The 25,695-nt window shown below is 40.8% G+C and overlaps 1 protein-coding gene across 9 annotated transcripts in view; it reads left to right on the plus strand.

Moving 5' to 3' along the window:
- The window catches only part of bcorl1 (BCL6 corepressor-like 1), a 301,883-nt gene that overhangs the window by 243,700 nt on the left and 32,488 nt on the right, over positions 1–25,695 (plus strand). For 8 of the 9 annotated variants that reach the window (XM_041195890.1, XM_041195882.1, XM_041195881.1 and 5 more), the window contains 2 exons: positions 4,839–4,983; positions 6,283–6,573. In XM_041195890.1, the coding sequence (XP_041051824.1) occupies positions 4,839–4,983; positions 6,283–6,573 (436 nt within the window). Of the gene's footprint in view, positions 1–4,838; positions 4,984–6,282; positions 6,574–12,602; positions 12,740–25,695 lie in introns of those variants that run through there. The other variant, XM_041195889.1, reaches the window with a different exon arrangement.

Raw genomic sequence — 25,695 nt, forward strand, 5'->3', positions numbered from 1 at the left:
CTTCTTGTTATTTCATGGTTGGCATTGTGTAACACTAGCATTAAAATGACACAGATTGCAAAAGCTAGTCTGATGTACGTCATTTTATTCAATTTGGATTACATTTAAACAACTAACCTCTGTTGAATTGTTATTACAAAAATACTGAAAATCTAGTGCTGCACAATATAGAGATAATATTGAACAAAACTGGATAAACGTACAACTGATAAACTGAACTGGTAAAAGTATGTCCATCCAACCCAACATACATTTAAAGTAAGACACAAAAAATGGCAGCCAAGGCAGGCATTAATGGGGCATTAATTGCCTACTTAAGGGCCTCAATTGGGCCACGGGTGGTCAGCCTACCCAACACCACCTCTGCCACCTGTAAAATTGTGATGCGGGTAGTCCAATGGCAGACACACCACCAATGGTACAGTGCCCTAATTTATGAGCTCACCTGCCTGTTTTCCTGCCCACAAGTGGCCCATAAAATTCAGCCTCTGGGCTCAACCCGCTTTTTGCAATGTGTTGATGCATATTTAGCAAATAGAATGATCCCTTTCATGGGGCAACATGGCTAAAAAGCTCATGAATATTGTATTTGCCAGTCTAATAGGTAATTTCTCCATTTAGCCATAAATTTCAATAACCTTTACAGTATTATTTAATATTGTGATATTTACCGTCTTCCAAGTTGATAGAAAGTGTAATGGACAGTCTCCGTATTCCCCAGTAAGCCGGCTATCATAATTAAGGTTAATTAGAATCATAGAATTGCAGCACAAGAGGCCCTTGAGCCCATTATGTCCATGCCAGCTCTCTGAAAGAACTGTTTAGCTAGCTTACTCCCCACCCTTTCCCTTAGCCTTACAACTTTTTTTCTCTTCAGGGTTTATCCAATTCCCTTTTGAAAGCCAAGATTGAATTTTCTTCCACTACACCCTCAGGCAGTGCATTCTAGATCCTAACCACTCGCTGTGTAAAAAAGCTTTTCTTCATTTTGGTGTTGGTTCTTTTGCCATTCATCTTATATTGATGTCCTTCGGTTCTCGACCCTTCCACTAATGGGAAGTTTCTCTTTATCTGCTCTGTTAGGGCCCTCATGAATTTGAACACTTCTATCAAATCTCCTCTCAACCTTCTCTTAAGGAAAACAATCCCAAATTTTCCAATCCAGCGACCTAAGTGAAATCCCTCATCCCAGAACCATTCTCGTAAATCTTATCTGCGCCCTGTCAAAAATCTTCACGTCCTTCCGAAAGTGTGGTCCCCAGAGTTGAAGCCAAACAAGTGTTTCATAAAGTTTCATCATAACTTCCTTGCTTTTGTACTTTGTCTCTCTACTTATAAAGCCATATTTTTTAACAACTTTTTCAACCTGCATTGCCACCTTCAGTGATTTGTACAAACATACGCCTGGGTGTCTCTATTCTTGCGCCCTTTTATATTGCCTCTCCCTATTTTTCCTACCAAAAGTCGCACTTCACACCTCTCTGCATTATATTTAACTGCTACTTGTCTGCCCAATCCCTCACTTGTCTAATGCCTTTTAAAGTCTTGTCAGTATCCTCCTCACAGTTCTCAATATTGTCATGTTTTGTATAATCAGCAAATTTTGAAATTGTTCCCTGCACACCTAAGTCTACGTCATTAATATATCTTAAGAAAAGCAGTGGTCATAGTACTGACCCTGAAGAACCTTCCTCCAGTCTGAAAAACTACCATTCATCACTACTCCCTGTTTCCTGCCACTCAACCAACTTATTATCCATGCTGCCATTGTCCATTTTGTTCCATAGCCTTCAACTTCGCTGACAGGCCTGTTATGTGACACTTGATAAAACACCTTTTAGAAGTCCATGTACACCACATCGTACACCACATCAAACTCATTACTCCATCCATTGTCTTTGTTAGCACATCCAAAAGCTCAGTCAAGTTAGCAGAACATCCAGGCGCCCTGGCATGAGACTGATCTCTGGAGTGACTGTTCCTCTGGAACAGGAAGGCAACAGCAGTGGATGACAGCTATGACTTGCTTCGTAACCTAAAGATTCGATTTTGATCCAACAGAAAGTCTTAATGAAACATAGGGATCACTTGTGCCCTTTAGGTGGTTTGTTAGTCTGGACTACATTAGTTTTAGTCTTGTAGGTGACTCAGTCTATTTATTGAATCTGTCTTTAAGCTATTTACGTGAGAAAAGAATTTTTTTAAAGAAAACTTGACCGCAACAAGAACTTTCGTTTCACTAATGCCAAAAGTCACAGAGCATGCCCAACTTGTTTGATATTGGATGGTATATTGTTAGTATTTTCTCTGCTTTGATTTTAAAATTCTCATCCTTCTAATGACTTAGTATTGCCTACTTTAGCTCCGTCAAACTCTCCAAGTATTCTTTTTATCTTGATACTACTCTGTGATATATCCTCCTTATCAGTTAATACTTCTCTCCTTGCCACTGCCAGTTTTTCTTCTCTCCATTCTGAATTTCCCCTCAGGTTCCCATTCCCCTGCCAATGTAGTTTATATCCTCCTCAATAACACCAGCAAACCTCCCTGTGAGGACCCTAGTCCCAGTCCTGTTAAGGTGTAACCCATCCTTCTTGTACAGATCCCACCTGCCTCAGAACTGGCCCCAATACCTGAGAAATCTAAAGCCCTCCCCCCTCCTCCATTTCTCCAGCCATGTGTTGAACAGCTCAATCTTCCTTTTCCTATGTTTACTAGCAGGTAGCACTGTGAATAATCCTGAGATTACTGCTCTTGATGTCCTGCTTTTTAATTCCCTTCCTAACTTTCTAAAATCTGCTTTCAGGACCCTCATCCCTTTTCTTACCTATGTCATTATTCCTAGTGTGGACTGCAACCTCTGGCTGTTCAGCCTCTTCCAAAAGAATGTCCAGCAGCCACTCACAAACTTGGCTCTTGTTTGTTACAATCCTTGAGGAACCATCTCGTTCACCAGTATCCAGAAGAAAAAACGGTTAGAGAGTGAGATGGCCTCAGGGGCTTGCTGCACCACCTGCCTGTCTCTCTTAGATACTCAGGCAGTCACCAATTCCCTCTTTGCCTCTGTACTACTTAGCTGTGGTGTGACCACCTCTCTAAATGTACTATCGATGTAATCTTCAGCCTTGCGGATGCACAGCAGTGACTCCAGCCGCTGCTCGAGGTCCGCAACCTGGAGCTCAAGTTTCTGCAGCTGTAGTCCTCGAGGGCACTATGTGCCTGCTCAACTTCCCACATTCCACAGGATGCACATTCCACTTGCACTGACATACCTTAAACTTTAAGTACTTCCTACAGTATGATATATAATAACTCATCTGTCACTCACTGATCGTCTCCTCTGTGCTGAGTTTGGAAAGGCCTATACTTACCAACTAATCAACATACCGGTGTCTTGTGACATCACTTTTAGATTTTTAACTGTAAACTCCTGGCTCCTTCTCTGTGCCACTTTTGTGCTCCTATGACATTCAATCAGCTTCTTCCCCTGCAGCAAAGTAAGAGCCAGCTACTGGAGGCTGAGGAAAGGTAGAAAAAGAAAGAAGCATCTCCTTCCCCTCTTCACCGAATCCCTCACTCACCAAACTCAAGTTGAGTTTTATTTTCACTTTAAAAGGTGCCTGCACTTCTAATGACTTGTAAGAGAAATTAGAGAAAACAGGAGTAGAAAAGGCTCTTCTGTTGCCTAGCAACAGGAGTCCAGAGAGGCAGGTCCCACCACACACACACCGCGCCCCCCCCCCCCCCCCCCCCCCCCCCCCCACCCAAACACAGAAAAACTAAAGAGAAAAAACAGCAGCTTGAGTTCAGTTGGAAGAAGGTGCCAGGACCAGCAGGACATGAAAAGGGACAGATAGCAGGTTCCAAACTAAAGAAGAAGGTCCCCAAAATCCAGGGCAGTGGAATAGGAGAAAGTCCCAAGAAGACCTTCTAGTCAAAGATAGGACAGGAACCTAGAAAAGGTCCTGTTCTGTGGAAGTGAAATTAAGGAGCAGAGAGGAAGGCTTCAAGCTTAAAGGAAGCACGTTTAAAGTGAGGGGCTAGAAGGTCCAAAGAGACAACTGAAGGTCTGTAACTTTTGCCATGGGCATGTGAAACAGTGGTGTACTGTTGACGGCTGAGTTGGTGAGAGAGAGAGTGTGTGGAAGAAAGATTGAAGGCATGTGGTCACCCAGGGGAGAGGAACATCAGAAGGAGAGTTCGAAATCCTTGTGGAAGGCACCTGAGAGAAAGCATTGGTTTGGCAGAAGATTCCAAAGCGAGTTCTTGGAGAGTCGAGATCTGAAGCTCTCATGTGAACAACGGAGTTCAGTGAGACCAGTTGGCTCGCGGTGTAGCGAGTGTCTGGGGAGAGTTGCTGAGGGATCCATGGCATCTGTCTGGGATGGCATCTGTTACTTGGTTTCAGAGTGTGGTGTGTCTGACCACAGGTCGCCAATTGGCTTACATGAACTGTGTACTGACTGTGAACATTTAAGTATAAGATAGCTTTTGTAACTTGTGTTATCCTTACAAATCTGTATATACCTGTAAAGGTATAGTTGTGGATGAAGGAGTATTGTAATACAGTTCATCTTGTTTAATAAATGTTTTATTCTTTTGTTAAAAGGTCATTAGCTGACTATGGTGACTCTGTTCAGTAGCCACTCTACATATTTAAACAAACAAATTAAAAGTTAGGATCTATCAAGCTGGGCTCCACCGTGGGATCAGGCTTCTCCAGTGGTAACATCAGTTGGGATTAAATACTATTCAAATAATCATGATTTTATTGTATTACTTGTAAAACTGCTTGCATATAATTATCTGGACATAATGGTTCTATTTCATCTTTTCAGAACAGGACAATGAGACTTCTTGTAACATTTTGGCAAACCCCCCTGGCCTTGATGAAGAAGATGAAGATGCCAATTACTTTGTATTTGAATTCTCAGACAAACCTCTTCTTACATGTTACAATATACAAGCTTCCCTTTCTCATGGGTAAGAGTTGGATTCTAAATCAACGTAATTCAGAATATGGTAGCAGGAACTTAAATCCATTGACATATTGATTTGGGGGTGCTTTGGATTAAAACGTTTGTCATCACTGGGATGAGTTAAGGAAGAGTGGGCTAAGGTGGTTGGGTTAAGGCATGCATGCGGTGAGAGGCAGTCTGGAAAAATTAAGGGCCAAAAGTATCTATGTACTCTTTCTGACCCACAAGGAATCTTCAAAAGCAAAAAGAAACAACTTTCCTTGGCACCCCGTGGCCAAGATCTAGCTGGCTTTAGTCGGCTAATTCAGTTTTGCAAGCCTTAATTGGGACTGCAATTAAAATGGTATACATATCACAATGATGTTGTTGGGACACGACTTTGCCAGGTAAATTAGACCCGACTCCTATACGGGAGCTGGCTTTCATTTGCCTGAATTCAGATGTTAAGATGAGAGGGAAGAAACATAGCGATTATTTTGGAAACAACCCCCAACACCCCACCCCCAAACACAGCCAATCTTAACACCATGCCTGCACCATTCCTGGTGAGGGGTGGTGGAGTGGGCAGGGTTAAAATTTAGCCTTTTATTTTTCTGAAGGAGCATGGTCTTTGTTTAAGTTTGATGGTTCCTATGCTTATCAGAGTCATAACATCTGGAGTGTGGTTATATTGGCTGTGTAACAAAAATGATCATTTGGCAAAAACAGAAATTGATTTTGATAGTTCTATTAACATGTGATCACCATGAGTTTAAAAACGCCACTGCTCCACTCCAGGAATATATCAGAATATGCTACAATTCACTGCTCGTTTATTGTGTAAAGGAGGAATCTGGAGCCAGTCTTTCCTTAACATAGGTTTATTCATGAAACCTAGAAAACATAGGCACAGACACCCTTTTCCTTCTCCCACACAGGTTGGTTCTCATATATACATAAGAGTATTGCCCTAATCTTTCCCCAATTAGTAACAGCTGCTCTCGCTTACAGCTAGAGCATGCACATCATTGTGACAGGATCGCAACATTAACAGAACATTGCATATTTCCAGATCATGATTTACCACTTATTACTTTATTCCATTACATTGCTGAATACAATGCAACAGGGTAATTAAGAAGGACTACAAAAGCCTGATTTTTGAAGTTGATTTATAAGACAGATGAATATTAAATTGTTTCACACATAATCTTGTGATAATTCTACACCATAGTAATGTAAATGTTCAGGTTTTTTGGTATGGTTATTCTGCATAGTTGCAGAATTATAATTAATGCTGCGTACTTTTTTTTTGTTTGTACAGCCCTTGCAATTGGCTGGTGTTATCCGAAGTTCTACGAAGATTGAAAATGTCAGTCAGAATTTTCCAATCCCGCTTCCCTCACTTTGAAATAGCTACCATTACTGAGGTAGAATTTTACAAGCAGGTGTCCACAAGTCAGGTACATTTTCAGCTCGGGAACCTCCAGTTCTGCTCCCTGGATGGCAGGATGTCTCTGGAACTGGTACGGTGCGTGCCTGAGTTGTTGGACCTCATTGGTTCTACGGTGGAATTATTAACTGAAGACTGTGAGAAAGTTATTACATTCACAAGGTGAACCAAAATCATGACTGATCGAAAAACTATTCCCATCTCAAATAAATAGGGAATGTGTTGAATGAGTACTAGCAGGTGTGTACAGTATGGCAGCCAATACTTCTGTTGTCTCAAATCAGGCATGGACCAGCCACCCTAACAGAATGGGAAAATAACAGGTCAGTTCTGACCTTATAGTCAACAGCATAAGGATTGCTGGGATGTTTAAAGGAAGTGTTAAAATATTTTAACTAGGTTCATTAAAATATTTTCTACCCAACTAATTATGTTGAGTGCACCTAAGTTTGTGATCCATTAACCATGAAAAATAATCAGTAATGCCAATGGATTAATTGATTCTTGTAAAATAATCAATATTTATTCCTGTTCCCTCATATTGCTCATCACTCGTCCTTTATTCTCTTTTTAAATAAAAGTATATAACTTTCTTTATTTTCTATCCAATTCGCTCACTGTCTTGCACCACACATTAGTTTTTGTTTAGAGGACAGGCTGGTGGTCTATTCACAGACCTTTGAGAATTGCTGTCTCAGCAGCTATAAGGAGATAGCAGGAATGCCTGGTGAAGAAGTGTACTTCCGATTTCTGCTTGTGCTCTTCCTCATGCAGGTGCCTTGACTAATTGACAGCTCTGCGCATTAATGAATCTGAGATCAGGCATTCAGCAGAGTATGTAGATTAAACTTGTGTCCAAACATTGTAACTTGTTGCGCTATTCTGTATTAAAGAAACACAGCTGTGTATATATAACTTTAAAAAAAAGGCATTTGTAACTGACTTGCATACAAATAGAACAAAATGGATGTTGGTTTTCATAAAATATGAATTGGATAAGATTTTGAGACCAGGAAACAAGAATCCCCCAGAACTACATTCGCAGTGCCTAAAAGACACAAGTGTCCAATATCTAAATTGAAACTGTTCAGCTTGTAGCAACTGGGCACAGTCATTCCTAAATATGACATTTAGCATTATAGAGAATATTTTAATAGACTAATTCACAAAGTAAACAATCTCTTTATCTCTAACAGTATCTAGAAATTGGATATTTGTACCCTATAAGTAGGGATTCTGACATTTTTGTCATAGTTGTAAGTTTTGTGGGTGCTTGTACTTTCATGATCAAATTTTATTTTCCAGTTTAGAACCAATCTAAATCAAAGATTGATAAAATGAAAATTGAATGCTGGGATGCATGCTGTTGATTAAAGTAAATTTGAAAAGCCCACTGGAGGTTTTGCTAGTTACAGATAAATTTGAACCCACATTACACATTTATACTATTCTGTGATGATGCACTTTACTTTGAATCTTGTTGAGTTGCACTTATCACTGACTTGCTGTATTGCTGGAGTTACATGAATTAAATTCAAAGTCACACCAAGACAGGGGACCTAATGGCATGTGCACAACATGAAAGCACTTACATTTAATAAGATAATACGGACAATAAAAATTTATAATGAACTCCAGTGCAGATTCAAAGCCACTGAAATCGGTATTCACTCCTTCAATTGTATTGCAACAACCACCTAGGGTGATGAACATTCCATTTTTGCCTCTTAAAACAAAATTTTGAGCCAGAAGCCTAATAAACCTTTATTTTAGAATAAGCCCATCCACCAAACCCCCTATATCTAAAGAAGGTTAGATTTCGTTGTATGTCAGCAAAGAATAATCTAAATCCAACTGAGTTATTATTACTATTTGCATGTTGGTGTGAGGCAGTTGGGATGTGCAGGCTCCAAAAGTAGCATTTTAACTCAGGAGTCAAGTTGTTGATCTGACTCCCAAGCATATAAAAAGCAAACCGAGATAGCCTCACAGTGCTCAGGCTCCATTTTGTAACTCCAACTCAAGTGTAAAACCAGCTTTAAAAATTTATCTGCCTGACCACAGGATTCTCCAGCCTGTATGTTCCCAAAATGAAATTTTAGCTAGCATCACTTTGCTCATACATGTTGGATTTGCAGTTTTTCTTTGTCATGCCACATTATATTCAACAGGTATAATGGCATTGTAAATACTGGGCATTCATTTTGCCAACTTTAAATGCTCAGAAATTGAATGTGCAGTTCTGTAGCATTCTGTGCCATTAATACCTCAGTTGTTGTACATGTTTGGCAATGGTATAGCACATTTGTTGACAAAAGAAAGATAACAAGTGTGTAGTATAATGCTACTGATTTTGCAGTTTGCTGTTGGTAGCAAGCTTAGCTAAAAGTATGTAGTCTTGCATTGTTGGCACTGTATAACTGGTCCACATACAGCTTTTTTCATTTTAAGATTTTGCATAAGCACCAAATTGTACCTTCCTTCACCCCCTCAATAGGTGTGTAATCAAGCAATATAACTGGTTGCTTGCTTATATCACTATCTGAATACTCCATCATAGGTAAGGTATAATCTTATGTAATCTCATATTAAGAAGGCCAAGTGGCTGCAACATGCTATTTATACTGAGCCTGTAGGTGGTGTTGTGAGAGTTATGTTATAGGACTCATTATTTACAATGGTCCTCAACAAATATGCAACAATCCAACCCAACTTAGTCAATTTTCCCTGACTGAAACCAAGGTGAAAGTAGCATGAGTGCTTAACTCCTCCACTTCTGTCTCTTTGGTAGACAAAAAGTCAGTGCTCTGTGCAATTTTCCCTTGGGTGATTAATCAGCTGAATTGCTGAGCCACGCATGGAGAGTTGTCCATTCCAAGAACAGCAATTCTCCCAAAATCCCCAGTGATAATGATATGGTTTCTGTTCCACTGACTGTTGCATCTCACATGTGGCCTACCAGTCATTAACATGTCACAAATAATGAGAGGATGAAGCCAGCAGCCCCTTGAAACACCAACAGGCCTCCATCATACTTGCAAGAGATCGATTTATCCATGAGTTAGAAGAGGAAATACCATATCCCCAAACAGGGGCAGAATATCAGATCCACTCATCTACATTTTTCCCTCACTAATCCCATTTTAGTACAATGTTGGCTAAGAACTCCCAATTCCCCATCTTCCAACCCACCACTGGAGCATCCAGGCCTTGTAAACCCCTCACCTAATAAGCACCATCTTGACATTCCACTTGCCATAGGCCCCTCTGCAAACTGAGCAGAAGAATGTGCAAATGCTCCCTCCCTTACGTGGGCCTCAAAACCCCCTCACCCAATGAGCATCATTTTGAATGTCCATTGGCATTGTAACTTTATTTCCAATCTATACTGGAGCAGCATAAGAAGAGAACTCCATCCCTACTAAGGACTATTCTGGCCTCTCACAATCTCCCACCACCCTACCTCTCAACTACCCATATTAAGCTGTCTGATTGCCATAGAATCTGGTCAGAGTTCCCTGAAACAGTCTGCTGTAGAACTACCACTGCCCTGACAAAATTCAGCTCCTTGTGTGCTTTGCCATTTCTTAACAAGCTCTGCTGCTGATATGTTATGTAGAAATTATCATAGAGATATGTTCCCAAGTGCTAAATGGCTATAACATGCCATTCATATTGTGCCTGTAGATGGTGCTATGATAGTAACATTCTGTGATTCATTAAGTACAGTGGTCCTCAACTAGCCCAACTGTATTTGCATTGACCTCCTCTGTCTAAAACCTAGGCAAATATAGCATGAGTGTTTTAACTCCTCAACTCTCAACTTGTTATTACCATTTACCCATCTGACACTAAATCTAATCAATTAAAACTGGATTTAATAAGAGTATCTAGTTACAAATGATTTATTTAAGAGAAATTAAAGCCAATGTTTCAAAAAGGAGAAAAGTTGAAGTTTAATTTTTACTTGTGCATTTATTTTGGGACCCATTTAATTTGAGTTAGTCCATGAGCTTTAGAAATCACAAACACAAAAGGACACATCGGTCTTTCTATTATTGTTACTAAGTGAAGGAAGAAAAATCTGTTGTTGAAGAAATAATAGTCTATTCTTCAATTGCAAATAAGATGACCTGAAAAATGGCAGGGACCTATGCTTGGTTTAATTCAGCTGAGAATATTTTACTGTGTAGTGTCAGGGTGTAGTTACAGCAATTCTGGATGGTTCACTGATTATGTAGTTGAAACAATCAGAAAATCAAAAGGTATAAGATCAGCACAGAAACCTAAAATCTAATGTCAATAATCTCAAAACCTTGTTCAGTCCTCAGTTTCAGCAGCTGCAAAAATGGTCCTGATATTGTCCTTTTTAATATTGCCCAGCTTTTTAGATTTCAACAAAGTGAAAATAATTTAAACATCAGCTTGGCTTATTGGTAGCACTGTCACTTTTAAGTTGGAAGATATGTGTCAAGTCCCAGTCTAAGATGTGACCTCATCGTCTAAACCAACATGTCAGTGCAGTACTGAGGAGGGGTTGCACTGTTGTAAGTGCTGCCTTTCACATTAGCTGTTAAACTGAGGCTCCACCTGCCAATATTAACTTAAGCTCTTTGTTCAGGTTTTTTTTAACCTGAATTCTGGTCAAAAATTCGAGTGAAATCAGCTACAAACAACTCCTTGCTTTTTAAGGTCAAATTTAAATAAAATGCCCATATCAGAAAATGTTGGTTTAATTAGCAGAGAAACTTGAGAAGAAACATACAATGTTGACAGTAAGTAATAAATGAAAAGTCCTTTACGGAGTAATGTTAAAAGGAGTTGAGATACACCATTAGCTACTTTCTTAGTACGACTTCTCCAGTCCTCACTCTGCTGGAACTTAATTCAGCTATTCCATGGAACTTAATTCAGCTACTTATACATGATGCAGGAAACTGAAAGTGTACCCTGCATTATTACACCAAACAAGAAAGGGCACACCAGGACTGCAATGTGCCAAAATTGATATTTCCAGACTTTATTGGGTTTAGCTCTAAATTTGAAGTTCATTTATCATGGGTGATTATCAGAATTTAATCAGTTAACCAAAATCAACAGGCTTATCTAAATTATTAAATAAATAAAATTATTAATAAACTTAACTAAATTGGAAAACAATTACATTGGTCAACAAAATAGAATAGCCATGATGGTGCCTTTTTTCAGTCTATTATAGACTGCTTATAAAAGATCACAGTTGATAAAATAAAAATGTTGTAATGGCTTACCCTGCCTGCCAATCAGCATGTGAAAGAAAAAGTGCTAGGTTAATGTTACAGGGATGAAGGATCACATCTAAATCTTTAACCTTTTAAACAGATCCTTTCTCTGCTTTTGATCAAGTTGTTGAAGAATTCCAGCATTTTCTGTGTTTGTTCCACTTTGACAAATTCCTTTTTGTTTCTACTGTAGGCAATTAGTTGACCATTTGAATTAAGGGGATTACCTTTCTCTACTACCAGTGCTGGTATAGGTTGATTCTAAATCTACTTTTATTCAGTTTCATTGTAATTTGACCAAGTGTTTGATGCCATCTGGGTGCTCAAGGTCTGCTGTAATCTCAGTTTAATTCCAGCATTCCTTCAAAGAAGTGGCACTTCTGTTCAGTAAAACACGTAACTCAACCATGTGGAGATCAAATTCTGCTTGTTAACTGGGCATGTTTTTATTGTAAAATCTCCTGTGAGGTAGCTGAATTTCGGTGCTGCAACTCTGCAAAGAATCTGTTGCAATGTATAGATAAAAGTATTTACTTATTGAAAACTGCTGCAGTTACCTAAAGTAAACTAACAAACTAGATGAGGCTACACCTTCATATAAAAATCCTTCTTGGAAGTTTATAAGACTGTTCTATGTATATTTTGTACAGTGTTTGATATTGCTAAAAGGAGTTGGAACCCTGTTGGTTAACTCTTAGTTTATATAAAGACGTCTGCATTGTTTTGCTGGAAACTAAACCAGTCATTGATGGGTTTTTGAATTCTTCATGTTTATACATTTGTTGTTTATATACACCAGAGTTTTTTTGTTGAAAAAGTAAATTATTTAGTTGCCAGCATATTTCATTTTGAAGATTTAACAAATGTATTGTGTTGGTAATATAAGCAATGAGGAATTTAGGTGAAAGTCTGTAGATTGGACTTTTTCAGATTTATTTCGAAGGAGCACATAGAGAGAAGGCCTTGCTGTTTTGTTTACAAGAACTGAGTTGGATTCTGGAATGAATCGAACATCCCATTTATATAGTTATCTGAATCAACTCGCATTAAACTTATTTGAATTCTTACCTTTTGGTTCAGAGTTGCATTTACTGCAAATACACTCTTCTGTTCGAGGATACGTTTGTTATAATCACATCTTCTGTCTATTCCTCGTAATCAGTAAGGTTCTTGAAATGTTATGGTTGAAGACTTTTGTAGACCATATATTTATTTAGTATATAGTACATAAACATACACTGATGCTGATGATTGGGAACTCTGAGGTGACATTACTGAGCTCAGGTTGAACAAACAGTTGATTCTGATTTTTTATCACAATGAGCTACTTTTTATACCTTTCTATTATCCCTGCTATGTGTCTATCAGCATGCCTCCACGTCACATTGTTATACCAAAAGTTAAAAATAACTCCATATAAGAGACTAATAAGAAACCTAGACCTTATCAATAGTTTAGTTAACAAACTGGGGATAACATTAGCCTAATCTACCCAGATTGATTTCAGTGGGTGGGGTGTAAAATGGTGTCTGGCCTAAACTATCCTGTTCCCATTGAGTAGGTTAGCTTAAAATTTCCCATGCTGGAAGTTCTATTATAGAAAGCCAGTTGGTGAAAGATAGCACTGGACCCAACCTTTAAACACGTTTATATCTATTTATATACAGTTGCACATTACAAGCATACACATCCTAACCCAAAAACCGCAATGTTAATGTGTCTATTTATATGGACTCAAAAGAAACAACAGTTAATGTCCACTACCTGTATACAATTAATTAATATATAATTAACACTGAATCCTTCACTAACAAGCTCCTTTGCCATTGAGAAAACTAGATGAATATACCTCTTTATTGACTTACCGTAAACATTTTTTCTGTTATATTTATTGTTGGACCATGTAAATTTGCATTCTTACCTTTGATTATGTAAGTAGTCCCTCAGCACAAACCTGATTCTTCCATCCAACATAAAGTTTAATTAAAAAGATGGGCATCAAAATTCGGATGAGTAATGCCCATATTTTCAACACTAGAGCCTGAATTTTCACGGGGATGGAGAGGCTCTCCCGCACAGCCAAAATGGCATCAGAGCCACAATTCCAGAAGTGCCACCCCCAAACCCAGCAACTATTTTTGCTGGGGTGGGAGTGAAATGGGAGCGGGTTGTACTTGGGACATGCATGGCTCATGGAGGCAGCTGCACATGTAAAACTGCAGCTGCCTTCAGTCAGATGCGATTTTCATCAACAAGGAGTGTAAAATACAACTTGTGGGCTTTACACTTTTAATGAGAAAGCCTAAACTTACCAAAGGTCTTTGGAGAGGTAGGGTATCCCTTTGCAGAGCTCAGGTTCCCTTTTGGATAATGTTAAAAAGTTGCAACAACTGCCACAAAAGATCAAAAAAATGAATCACAGGAGTACGGCTGATACCCAGAGGAGTTGCCTTGTGGCCTTGGAAGGGCAAAAACTTTTGCTCCTTGTGACTTGGGCACCCCACTGACAGGAAGGAGAGTGTGCCAGAGAAGAAAGTGGTACATATTGTGCCAAAGAAGAGCCAAAATTGAGGGTGCCATCTTCACACATTCAAGCCATAGCGGCATGTGAACGTAACCAACATGAGGATAGAGGAGGGACCAGGCCAGGAGGTAGAGGTAGCAACACGCAAAGACAACTAGATGTTAACCTTGAGGTAAGGGTCTGCCGACAGCGTAAATCATATCTCAACATGTCTGTGAACCAATGCAGAAGGCAGCTAATGTTAAGCCAGGAATTGGTCACCGACATATGTGGCGTCGTCCAACAACATATCGAACCAATCTGTTGATCCCCATATTCTACTCGTGGCTCTCAAGATTACCATGGTTTTAAATTCTTATGCAGCTGGCTCTTTCCAGGGCTCAGGAAATCTCTGCAGAATATCACAATCAGCCACACACACAGCTGCATCAAGGCAGTCACTGATGCCCTCTTTGCTCAAGTGGTGGGAGCACATTAACTTGCTGATGACATCACAGCTGCAGAGAGCCATGGGGTTTGCACTATTCGAAGGCTTCCCTCAAGGGTTATCGACTGCACCCATGTCGCCAGAAGGGCACCAACTCATCAACCTGACACCTTCGTGAACAGAAAATCCTTCCACTCCCTGATTGTGCAGGTGGTGTGTGACCACAGCAAGGTGTTCATGCACACCTGTGCTGCCATGACTCATTTATCTTGAGGAATTCCCAACTGCCTCAGTTTTTTTTAAACACCTACTCAGGTCTGTGGTTGGCTTCTGGAGGACAAGTGGTATCCCTTAAGGAGGTGGCTAATGAGCCCCTTTATGCGGCTGCAAACAGCTCCAAAGACACTATAATTACAGCCATGTGGTGACCTGCAGTACAATAAAGCAGGTTTTTGGCATTCTCAAAATGCACACAAGGTGCCTTGAACGCTAAGGAGGAGTCCTATGCTAGTATTTCCCTGCATGTGTCTCCCAAATAGTAGTGGTGTGCTGCAAGCTGCACAATATGTGCAGGGGAGGGGTGTATACTGGAAGGGGAAGAAGCCACGCACATAGCTACAATAGCTGAGGATGATGAGAAAGTAGAAGAGCAGGAGGAATCCAGTCCATGCTTAGAGATCGGACATGGTGGAGGAGGGGGAAGAGGGTTGTAATGGCAGCGCAGCTGAGGGGCAGTCCCAGGGAGCCTTGGGTGATTCTTTGCAGGAGGGGGTTATCGCCAGATGCCACATAATCCAGAATAGATTCACCTAGGTGCATGTAAATTCACAATTAACATCAGACAGTCCCTGGTGTGTAGCTTCCACATAATAAACCTTTACCATGGAATTTGCAGTTCCTCAGGGAATGCCTATCTCCAACAAAGGAGAAAGCCAACATCAAACAATCAGTCAGTTACATAAGTGGGGTTGAAATCATCACCATCATAACTCTTGGCTTCAACATATTGCATAAACACAATTTGAGAAGTCCATCATAATCTGGACCCTTCACATATATGGCGAGGGCTGTCAATGAAGCGGCATGGACACAACATATATATACTCAAACCACGCCCATTATGCTGAGAGTGCCAGTAAGAAACAGGACTTCACACCTAATACAGATAATAATAATAATCTGATTGGGTATGGTCAACATGGATTTATGAATGGGAAATCACATTTGTCAAATCTGTTGGAGTTTATTGGGGATGATACTAACAGAATTGATAAAGGGGAGTTGGTGGACATAGTGTACTTGGATTTCCAGAAGGCTTTCGATAAAGTCCCCCACAGGAGGTTGATTAGCAAAATTAAAGCACATGAGAGGAGGCAATATGCTGGCATAGATTAAGGATTGGTTAACACAGAAAACAGACTAGGAATAAACAGGTTATTCTCACGTTCGCAAGCTATGCCTAGTGGGGTACCATAAGGAACAGTACTTGGGGCTCCAGCTGTTCACAACACATCAATGATTTCGATGTGGGGACCAAATGTAATATTTCCAAGTTCGAGAATGACGCAAAGCTAGGTGGGAATGTGTTGTGAGAAAGATGCAAAGCAGCTTCAAAGGGATTTGGACAGACTTAGTGTTTGGGCAACAACATGGCAGATGGAATTTAATGTGGTAAAATGTGCAGAGCATTTCTTCAATGGTAAGAGATTAGAAAGTGTAGATGTACAAAGGGACCTGGGTATCCTCGTTAAAATGTCACAAAGCTAACATGCAGGTGTAGCAAGCAGCTAGGAAGGCTAATGGTACATTAGCCTTTATCACAAGAGATTTGAGTACAGGAGTAGCAAAGTCTTGCTTCAGTTGTATGGAACCTTGGTTAGGCCGCACCTGGAGTACTGTGTTCAGTTTCGGTCCCCTGACCTTAGAAAGGATATTATTGCCATAGAGGGAGTGCAACAAAGGTTCACCAGACTTGTTCTCAGGATGATGGGACTGTCCTATGAAGAGAGATTGGGGAAATTGGGCCTATATTCTCTTGAGTTTTGAAGATTGAGAGGTGATCTTATTGAAACCTAAAGGGGTAAACAGGGTAGATGCAGGTAAGGTGTTTCCCCTGGTTGGGGAGTCTAAAACCAGGAGAAACAATCTCAAAATAAGGGGGAAGCACTTAGGATTGAGATGAGGAGAAAGTTTTTTACTCAGAAGATTGTGAATCTTTGGAATTCTGTACCCCAGGGAGCTTTGGAAGCTCAGTCATTGAGTATGTTTAAAGCAGAGATTGACAGATTTCTAAATACCAATGAAATAAGGAGATATGGGGATAGTGTGGGAAAAAGACATTGAAGTGAATGAACAACCATGATCGTACTGAATGGCAGAGCAGACCCAACAGACTGATTGACCTACTCCTGCTCCTGTATTCCTATATGATAGTATATGCTAAAAGGACTGCAACTAATGCACATTGTGCAGGTGAGGCCATAACTGTGGTAGATCAGCTCCTTGAATTAACTTCTGCATTGTCCAAGCAGTTCCAGGGTACGGTTTGAGTAGTTTGGGACATCTGCAACATGCAATTCTGCCATAAACCTCATCTCCCTTACAAACCACAGCCTTTATCACTTGGAGGACAAAGTCTTCCAATGTAGTCGGGAGAGCACGTGAGTATTCATCCGTGGAGCATACATGGCATCCTTGACTGTGGAGGGTCCATTTAGTTAACTGCATAACAGTCATGTGAGGATGACTGCCTTGGACCCATCATTCATGCATGAAGTGCAACGGATGAACTCTATTTGATCGTTGAATCTGATTATTGACCCTTCATTAAAATAAATCGAAAAATGATGCAAGGATCCTCTCAAACCACAAACCTTGGTGTTCTACCACCTTTTCTGAGGGACTGGAGAAAGAAAGAACCTTCCAATGCCAGACCCTTGCTTCTTTTGGTGTCAATACAAGATGGACCTCAGCATGCAGTCTTCAGTGCCAATGGTGATGCCTTCATTCTGTTAACATTCTCAATCAGGCTTTTGGTGTACAAAAGCAGACCAAGACATTTTTTACTTTAGTGTCATGCATTTACAAAATGCTTAATGGTGATATGTACAAAGTGATAATGAAACTATGGTGAACCCTTTAGTGATTCCTTTAATGCATCCACCCTGCGTTCACAAACGCTCCTACAAAATGCCCCCTTGTTTTGCCTTGGAAGAGGTGGAGGCAGAATGCACAGACCCATTGCGGACCTCCTTCACACTGCAGCATCTCCATTTCTGCATAGGCAGCCATTGCACTGGCACCTGTAGAGTAGATGAGGGCTCTGGGGGATGGGAGGGGGAGATGGAAGAAGGTGAAGGTCCTGAGATGCTTTCAGTCCCTTCACCCTCCCAATAACTTCACAGCACTAGGTTTGCCTTCGGGTGGAGTTGATGGGCCGGCTGCTGGAACATAGCAGTCATCCATTTCAGCACCCTCTGTGCCAAATGTGCAACCATCCTGTTCAGGGCACGCAGCTCCTCATGTACTCGTGGGCTGATCCAGGCTACCGAGTGAGCCTTGCATCCTTTACAGACAGAGATGCTACTCTTGCATCCACTCCAAGTGATGCATGTGTCTCTCCATGAGCATGGCAAATCTATCATGGTTGGAGCTCAAGCACCCTAGCCCCTAAGACAATGTAGAGCTCATCGTAATAGGCGCCACTCCGGGCCTGAGCTCACATTGCCCCAGGGAACTCCGCCAGATGTCCACACATACGCTGCTGATTATCTAAGTACTGTGCCCAAAAAAGTGACTTCTGAGGCTGCACGTTCCTGCTCACTGGAACATCATCATGACTTTCCTTCTCAGAGGGGGACTGTGCACAGAAGTCTCTGACATCTATCCCTGCTCTCTGCTGCAGTGCCTTTCATCCTTGCCAACTCTACACGCGCACTACATCCCTCCAGTATGCTTGCTTGTATCTGTTTTGTGGAGTGTGGGATAGTAAGATGTGATGGTGCCTTGGACGTCTCTTCCTCCTCATGACGCACCCTTCGTGAGGTGGTCCGGGATGGTGGGGGTGAGGGGTGATAAGCAAGCGACGCTGGGACCAGCATGAAACACAAAAGGAGTTATTTAGGTATAGCCCTCCTTATTGTGAAAGCACACCCTGATGCAAGCCATTGCCTTTAACTATGCTCGCACTGCCCTTATCATGCAGCCCCATCCTCCCACTCCTCTCATGTCAATGTCCTTTGTGCTCAGTAAACTTACAGCTTCACCTCCACCATTTTGATAATTAACTTTACCAGCTACGGGCAATTCTCCATCCCCGACAGCCAGCCAGGCAGACACCCTGGCTACCTCCATTGCCGTCTCCTCCACATTCCTAATCGCCCATAGGCTCACAGCCTCACCTGAATTCTGAGCCATCTCCCTGGCATTCTGGCCCTCTTCACCTGCCAATACAACATTGTAATGTTAATCTAATATATATGGAGAAATCTCTGGAATGTATCAGTGCAATGCAGTGTTCAATCACATCTCTGTGCGCACCTACAGGAGTGGCTTGGACATACAAACCTCCTTGCTATTTCAGATGTATGTGCCAGGTCTCCCACCTTAGGTGCAGCTTTCAAATATGAATCGTCACTTGGACATCTGAATGCTTGTGCTGAACAATTGACCTTGCCGGAACATAACATGGAGCCTCTTTCTACACTGTATCCATTGCTCTTCTTTGGTTCCCTGCTACACTCAACAGCTGCTCTGTCTTGTCATGCCCTTTTTGTAGGTGGGTTAAGGCATCCAACTGGGTACAATAATTCTTGCCGTCTGGAGTTCTTGGTTGCTGAACTGGGATGCAGCAACTCCCACTCCTTCACTCCCCTTAGTGAGACATTTGGGCATGAAAAATTTAAATCAAAAAGGCTCATAAGACATTCAGCTTCGAATGGCATTACATATTCCTGTGCTTATATACACTAACCATGTTCTCTAACTCATCAATGACTACTGTTGTAGGGGGCTGATCGGGGAGAACTGGGTCTGTACGTATACATGGTAGCCTGGATTTTGTTGCTGTCACTCCCAGATGGCATGCTGTGCTCCCAACCCTTAACTATGCTACTGGATTAATCCTTCTGAGTCATACTGTTGTGCCATGACTGTGTGCAGTTGTGAGGGACCTGGTCAGTGGTCTATTTAATTGGAGCACCCTGATAGAGAGGTGGCAAAAGCGTGGATCAATGTACTAAGGATTGTGCCAAATGTGGTATGTGTCAGACATCTCCTGAGCCATTATAGTGGCCCTCGTTAATGAAGAATATCATGAGCAGCTAATGGCGCTCCAAGATGTTGCCATCTTCATGGCTGTGTCTTGTGATTCGAGTCCATCCTTAAAGTGGTTGAGTATACTCCTTCGTTACATGAATAGGCAGTAGCATTTGCTATTTTTTCCTGTTGGAAGCCCATGACAGGCCATCTGTTCCATTGTCAGCGACCAGATGGATAACTATTCACTCTAAAAGATGACACTTGTCCCTTCACTTTGGTATCTCACCCTTCACTTTGGTATCTCAGTTAGGACAATAAAACATAATTGGGCCATCATTTGATTAATGATACAACAGGACTAAATGTGTTAAGAGATGTTACCTGATGAATGAAAAGAAAATGACAAGGTTGGTTTTCCTGACCTTACCACCAGCCCTCTCACTCCTCAAGGAGTATCCATTCCCAAGTATAAAGGTCAGCAAAGTTTGATGGAGGCACACTATGCTGGGCTTTCACCTTCCTTACTGAGGCCTGAGATTTCCAGGGCTTTCCTGCAGCTTGGACCAGGACTGGCATTTGGCCCATGCCCATCTAATGTAGAGGAGCTGGGAAGGTGTGCCCAATACAGCTGCCATTAGGCCCGTAAATCCTTAGGTTCTGCAATCTGAGAGGCCTGGCAACATGCTGAAGAAAAGCTGAAAATAAACTTTCTTCACAAATAAATTCTGTGGTCTTGGAACCTTTTGGCTGGTTTTCCCTCTAGTCTCAGCCTGAAGGCTACAAGGAGGATTGCAGCAGCAGTCAAACGTGCTTCCTGTTTTGCTGATGATGGGCCTTGCTGGGGGCAGGGAAAAAAATCAATACTGCTGGCTACAGACAGGTTCAATGCACTTTGCTGCACTTCTCCCCAAAGACCTTCTTATACTGCAGTTATCCACGACCTTCTCAAGGGCAATTAGGAATGGGCAATAAATGCTGGCCATACCAGTGATGCCCACATCCCATAAATGAATATTTTTAAATTTATAAGGTTAATGTTAATAATTTTGCCTTTTACTGCCCTTAGCCCAGGTACTTTGGCTTTCTATTTTAGGTAAGCAAACAAAATCTTCTGAATTGTTTCAGCTATTGAAACTATCCTATCTTTTCACAGACAGTTTTTGCCACTTTTGGCTGTGTGTTATGTCAAACTGCACTGTAGACTTAAAGGAGCAAGCAAATTTAGTGAGTAAAAGATGAACAAGTGAATTGTCATGTTCCAATATATTGTGAATTCTCAGTCAATACTTTAAATTTTTAAAAACCACAAAAAGATGGCCACCAAGGATCACCTGACTTATCTTGTGGATTGAAACACTCACCTGTTTCAAGAGGGAACAAAAAGAATATTCCAGACTGATGTTGACTCAATTCCTTTTCCCGGAAACTAATTCAAAAGGCTAATTTTGGTCATTCAGATACAAAGACACTGGCTGTCTCAAACTCTCGAGGTGTGAAAGTCATCACACAGGACGTATAATCAACCTGGCGATCAACCTTATTTGAAAAAAGACTTTGGACTTGTAACAGGTCACATGTGGCCTGTATCTAAAATAGCAAGCAGCTGTTCAGGACAGAAATCCATCAAAACAGCTGCAAGTCAACTACACAGCCAAGGTAATAAATAACTTTGAAAATGGGAGAAGGACTCTCTCCAACCTGTTCCAACTTTAAGTTCACCTGAGAACCAACCTCCTAGAAATTAAACTACAAAAAGCCTCTCAGCTTATTGAAAATCCTCTGCTTATGAGACCTTCAACTAAAAGCATCAACTCATAAGAAACTACAGGCCTGCCACGAAAGACAGACTATTTTACTTTGCAATTGTTTTGATTTTTCTTCATCTGTAACTAATCTTTGTGTGAGCGATTGTGTGAAAGGCGAGTGAGATGTTGCTTTTTTGAACCTCCGGGGCAAGAGTGGGATAATATATTACTTTCTTTATTTTGAAACTCACAAAAAAAGCTCCCTATTGGAATTATTTAAATTGGGACAATCACCCTGAGGGTAAGAAAATACACACATCTCACATACCAAACACATTGATCACAGACAGCAAGAAAACATAAATTTTGTTTGTGACAGCTTAGATGCTGCAGCCCAAGATTGTATCCATTGCAAACAAACCAAATCGGACTTTAAACTAATTGGAAGAAGGGGAAAGTAACAAAGACAAAATTGTTGAAACAAGAAACAAAGCAGTAAGCTTTGAGAGTAAAAGTAGAAAATATGATGGCTACTTTTGATGTGAAAGCATTTCTGCAAGAAGAGTACTTAACTTGGTAAAAATTAGCGTTCCTAAACATAGAATAGCTAAAATCCATAGCTAAGCAGGTAATACTTAATATACAAAACAAAGCACAGAAATCCAGGTTACTAAAGATGCTGTCCGAGCATCTGTCTCACTCCAGATCCTGAACAGGTAGAAGAAATGGAACCTGAAACAGAGCAGATTATCCTAGTCAAAATGCACTTGGAAGAGAAAGGCTAGAACTACAGTTTCAGGCAAAAAAGGAAAGGAAGATACAGAGCCCACAAGGAAACGAAAGAAAGAGAAATCCACAAGGAAAGCAAATTCAAAGAGAGATAGGAGGATTGTGCTTTCTGCCTTGAAAAGTTTGAGAGAAAGTTACAGGCACAGAAAGGTCAGGAACTGAGACAGATTGCAACAATTAGGGGGAACCTGGCTTTACCTAGTGGTAATTTAAATACCCTTAACACAGAGACACACAACTTCCTAAAGTATTCCAGATTTGTCCCAAATTTGAAGAGGAAGATATGAAAACTTTCTTTACAGTCTTTGAAAAACTGGCAGCTCAGTTGCAATGTCCAGCAGAGTTTTGTACACTCCTGTTGCAAGGTCAGCTAGTAAGAAAGATCCATGAGGTTTATTCCATGATGCCTGCTGAAAATGCTGCCAGTTATGATCAGGTAAAGGCTGCTATCCTCAGTGCCTGTGAACTAGTACCAGAGGCATACTACCAACAACTTCAGAACTCCCATTAAAAAAAACCCACACAAACCTTCCTAGAAATTCAAGAGAATTAAACAATTTGCCAGTAGATCCGAGCCCAAAAAATTGGCAGCACCTACGAAGGGTTACAAGAAATAGTACTGCTAGGGGATTTAAAAAACTGTCTCTCGTACAGTCTCAAAACTCAGAGGGAAAAAAAGGGTTTCCAAAGTCAGAGACACAGCTATCATGGCTGATGACTACGATTTAACCCATAAACCTCTAAACTGAAACAATATTGGATCTGGTAACTCTTACCAACAAGGGAAGAGATAGCAAGGAAGTAGATGGAACAGAAACAGACTCCAAAGGAAAGGAGTAGAGAAGATAGGGCAGATTAATCCCAAACTTTTAAAAGAAAGAACATGGAAAGTAAATCAGCAAGACTACACCCTGCTTGCTTCCAGTGCAGCAAACTGGGGCACATAAAAGAAAACTGTTGGTTTGCCAAGAAACCAACAGAGGGAGCTGTGGTCAGAACTGTGTCCCATAGCCTTAAAGGTACCAATCCCAGACTCAAACAGGATAGGGACAAGACAAGATACCTACCAAGCTTCATGCAAAAAAAAGGAAAATGGCTCCTTTTGAAGTACAAACTCCAAAAGAAATTACTATTTTCAGAAATACAGGGTGTTTCAAATCTTGCTTGTAGTAAAGATTGCTGACTTGCTATCTAAAAGAATAAACAACACATTCGTAGTAAGTGTGCTTACTGGTGTTAGCATCTAATAGGTTCTATTTAATGAATGTTAAATACCCAGTACTTGAAGGTGAACAGGTGCTGGGTGTTGATTTGTTAATTATACTCAATTGTTTATAAGGAAGAGACAGCCAACACTGGCTGTTTGGTGTGTTAGAGGGGGAAGAAATCAGCTGTGCAGCAGGCAATAAACAGTCTTTATCTAAACATCCTAGTCTCTTGTATCCTTCACAGCCTTGAGATTTAGCCATCTTTGGTAGTAGAGGTTGGCTGCCTGAAAGTGAATCTCAGAGACTGAGATTTACTTCCGGATAGAAGGTTGGAATTGTAGTTTTTTTTTGAGAGAATACTATAATTGGAGTCTCTTTGAAGAAAGATGACTGAAATTAGGTGTAAGGTGGTAAGAATTGATTTTCCACCACTGTTTTGTGAAATGGGACCTTGTGATCAATGGAAAAATGAGGTGGTGGCATGGATATGGGTTATGTCTCTGCTGAAAAAACAAGGGATAGCTCTAGCACTCATTTCCTGCTAGGAGCAAGACCTGTTGTGAAGTGTTCTCAGAACTAAACACTCAGGACCTGAACGATGACAAAGGTTTGGACAATCTCTTAAAATTCATGGATAAAGCTTATGTGAAGGATGAGTTATTGAATGCCAATGAAGCTTGGTTGGACTTTAGCAAATTTAGGAAAATGGATGATTCTTCCATTTAAAAAAAACACATGATGGAGTTTAACTGACTATATGTGAGATTGCGGTGACTATATGTGAGATTGCGGTGACTTTGCATGGATTTGCCTACATCAGTATGTAGCTTTTTAAGTTATTGAACTGTGCTAGGATATCAAACACGGATAGGCTCTTACCTTAAATTGGAATTAGTTTCAGAGATAGAAATGCTTTCTATCTCTGTTTTTTGGAATGTTTGTTTCTAGCTGCTTTTATTGTATAAATGGGCTCTTCAGTAGTGACACCAAAGATGAAGGATGCGATGCTAGCAGCATTTCGGGACTGTGTGAATATAGGGCCGAAATGTCTGTATGACAGAAAAATTACAAACAATGGGTATGAGGGCAGAGACCCTTTTGGGAGCTATGACAGACAGTGGAAATTGAGTAATAATGGAAGGACATGAACCCAGAAATAACCAAGGGCTAGTCAACAAGTGTTTCAGATGGGGGTCCAGGTATCACGCTGAATTGAAATGCCCAGAAATGAAAGGCAGAGTTTTTGAGATGACATCGAAGGTATGGAAGGCGAGGAGGATGATACCGACCAATTGGAAGGAATCTTATTAGTTACCAAAAGCTTCAGTCTGGTAATGAGTTTCCTAGTCACGTTCATTCAATTGTGCAGTTCTAGATAGTGGGTGTACGTCCATGGTATGTGGAGTGGACTGGCTAAACTGTTACATGGATCCTTTAAGTAAGGAAGACCGGAGTGAAGTTAAAGAATATGTACAAGACAAGGGGTGCAATATCAAATCTATGACACAAGGAAGTGAAATTGTGGAAAGCCAGGAAATGTTGTATAAGTTCAGACATTTTAACCAATTGTTTCAGATTCAGTGATGGTAACATTTTGAAATCACTTAATAGAATATTAATTCCATATAAAAAAGCAGGGGTAAATCACATTATCAGTAAGAACAAAAGTACGGCAATTCAGCTCCTCGAGCCTACCCCGCCATTCATTGCGATCATGGCTGATCTCATTTCGGCCTCGACTCCAATTTCCCGCCCTCTCCCTATAACCTTTCAATCCATTACTAATTAAAAATCTGTCTATCTTGTCCTTAAATTTATTCAGCGTCTCAATATCCACTGCACTCTGAGGTAGTGAATTCCATAGATTCATGACCCTTTGAGAAAAGTAATTCCTCCTCATCTCTGATTTAAATCTACCCCCCTTAGCCTAAAACTATGGCCTCTCATTCTAGAATGCGCCAGAAGGGGAAACATCCACTCCATGCCTACTTTGTCTACCCCCTTTAGCATCTTATATACCTCAATTAGATATCCTTTCATCTTTCTAAACTCTAGTGAGTATAGGCCTAAA

This window comes from Carcharodon carcharias, chromosome 9 (assembly GCF_017639515.1).
Source record: "Carcharodon carcharias isolate sCarCar2 chromosome 9, sCarCar2.pri, whole genome shotgun sequence".
Classification (NCBI taxonomy): domain Eukaryota; kingdom Metazoa; phylum Chordata; class Chondrichthyes; order Lamniformes; family Lamnidae; genus Carcharodon; species Carcharodon carcharias.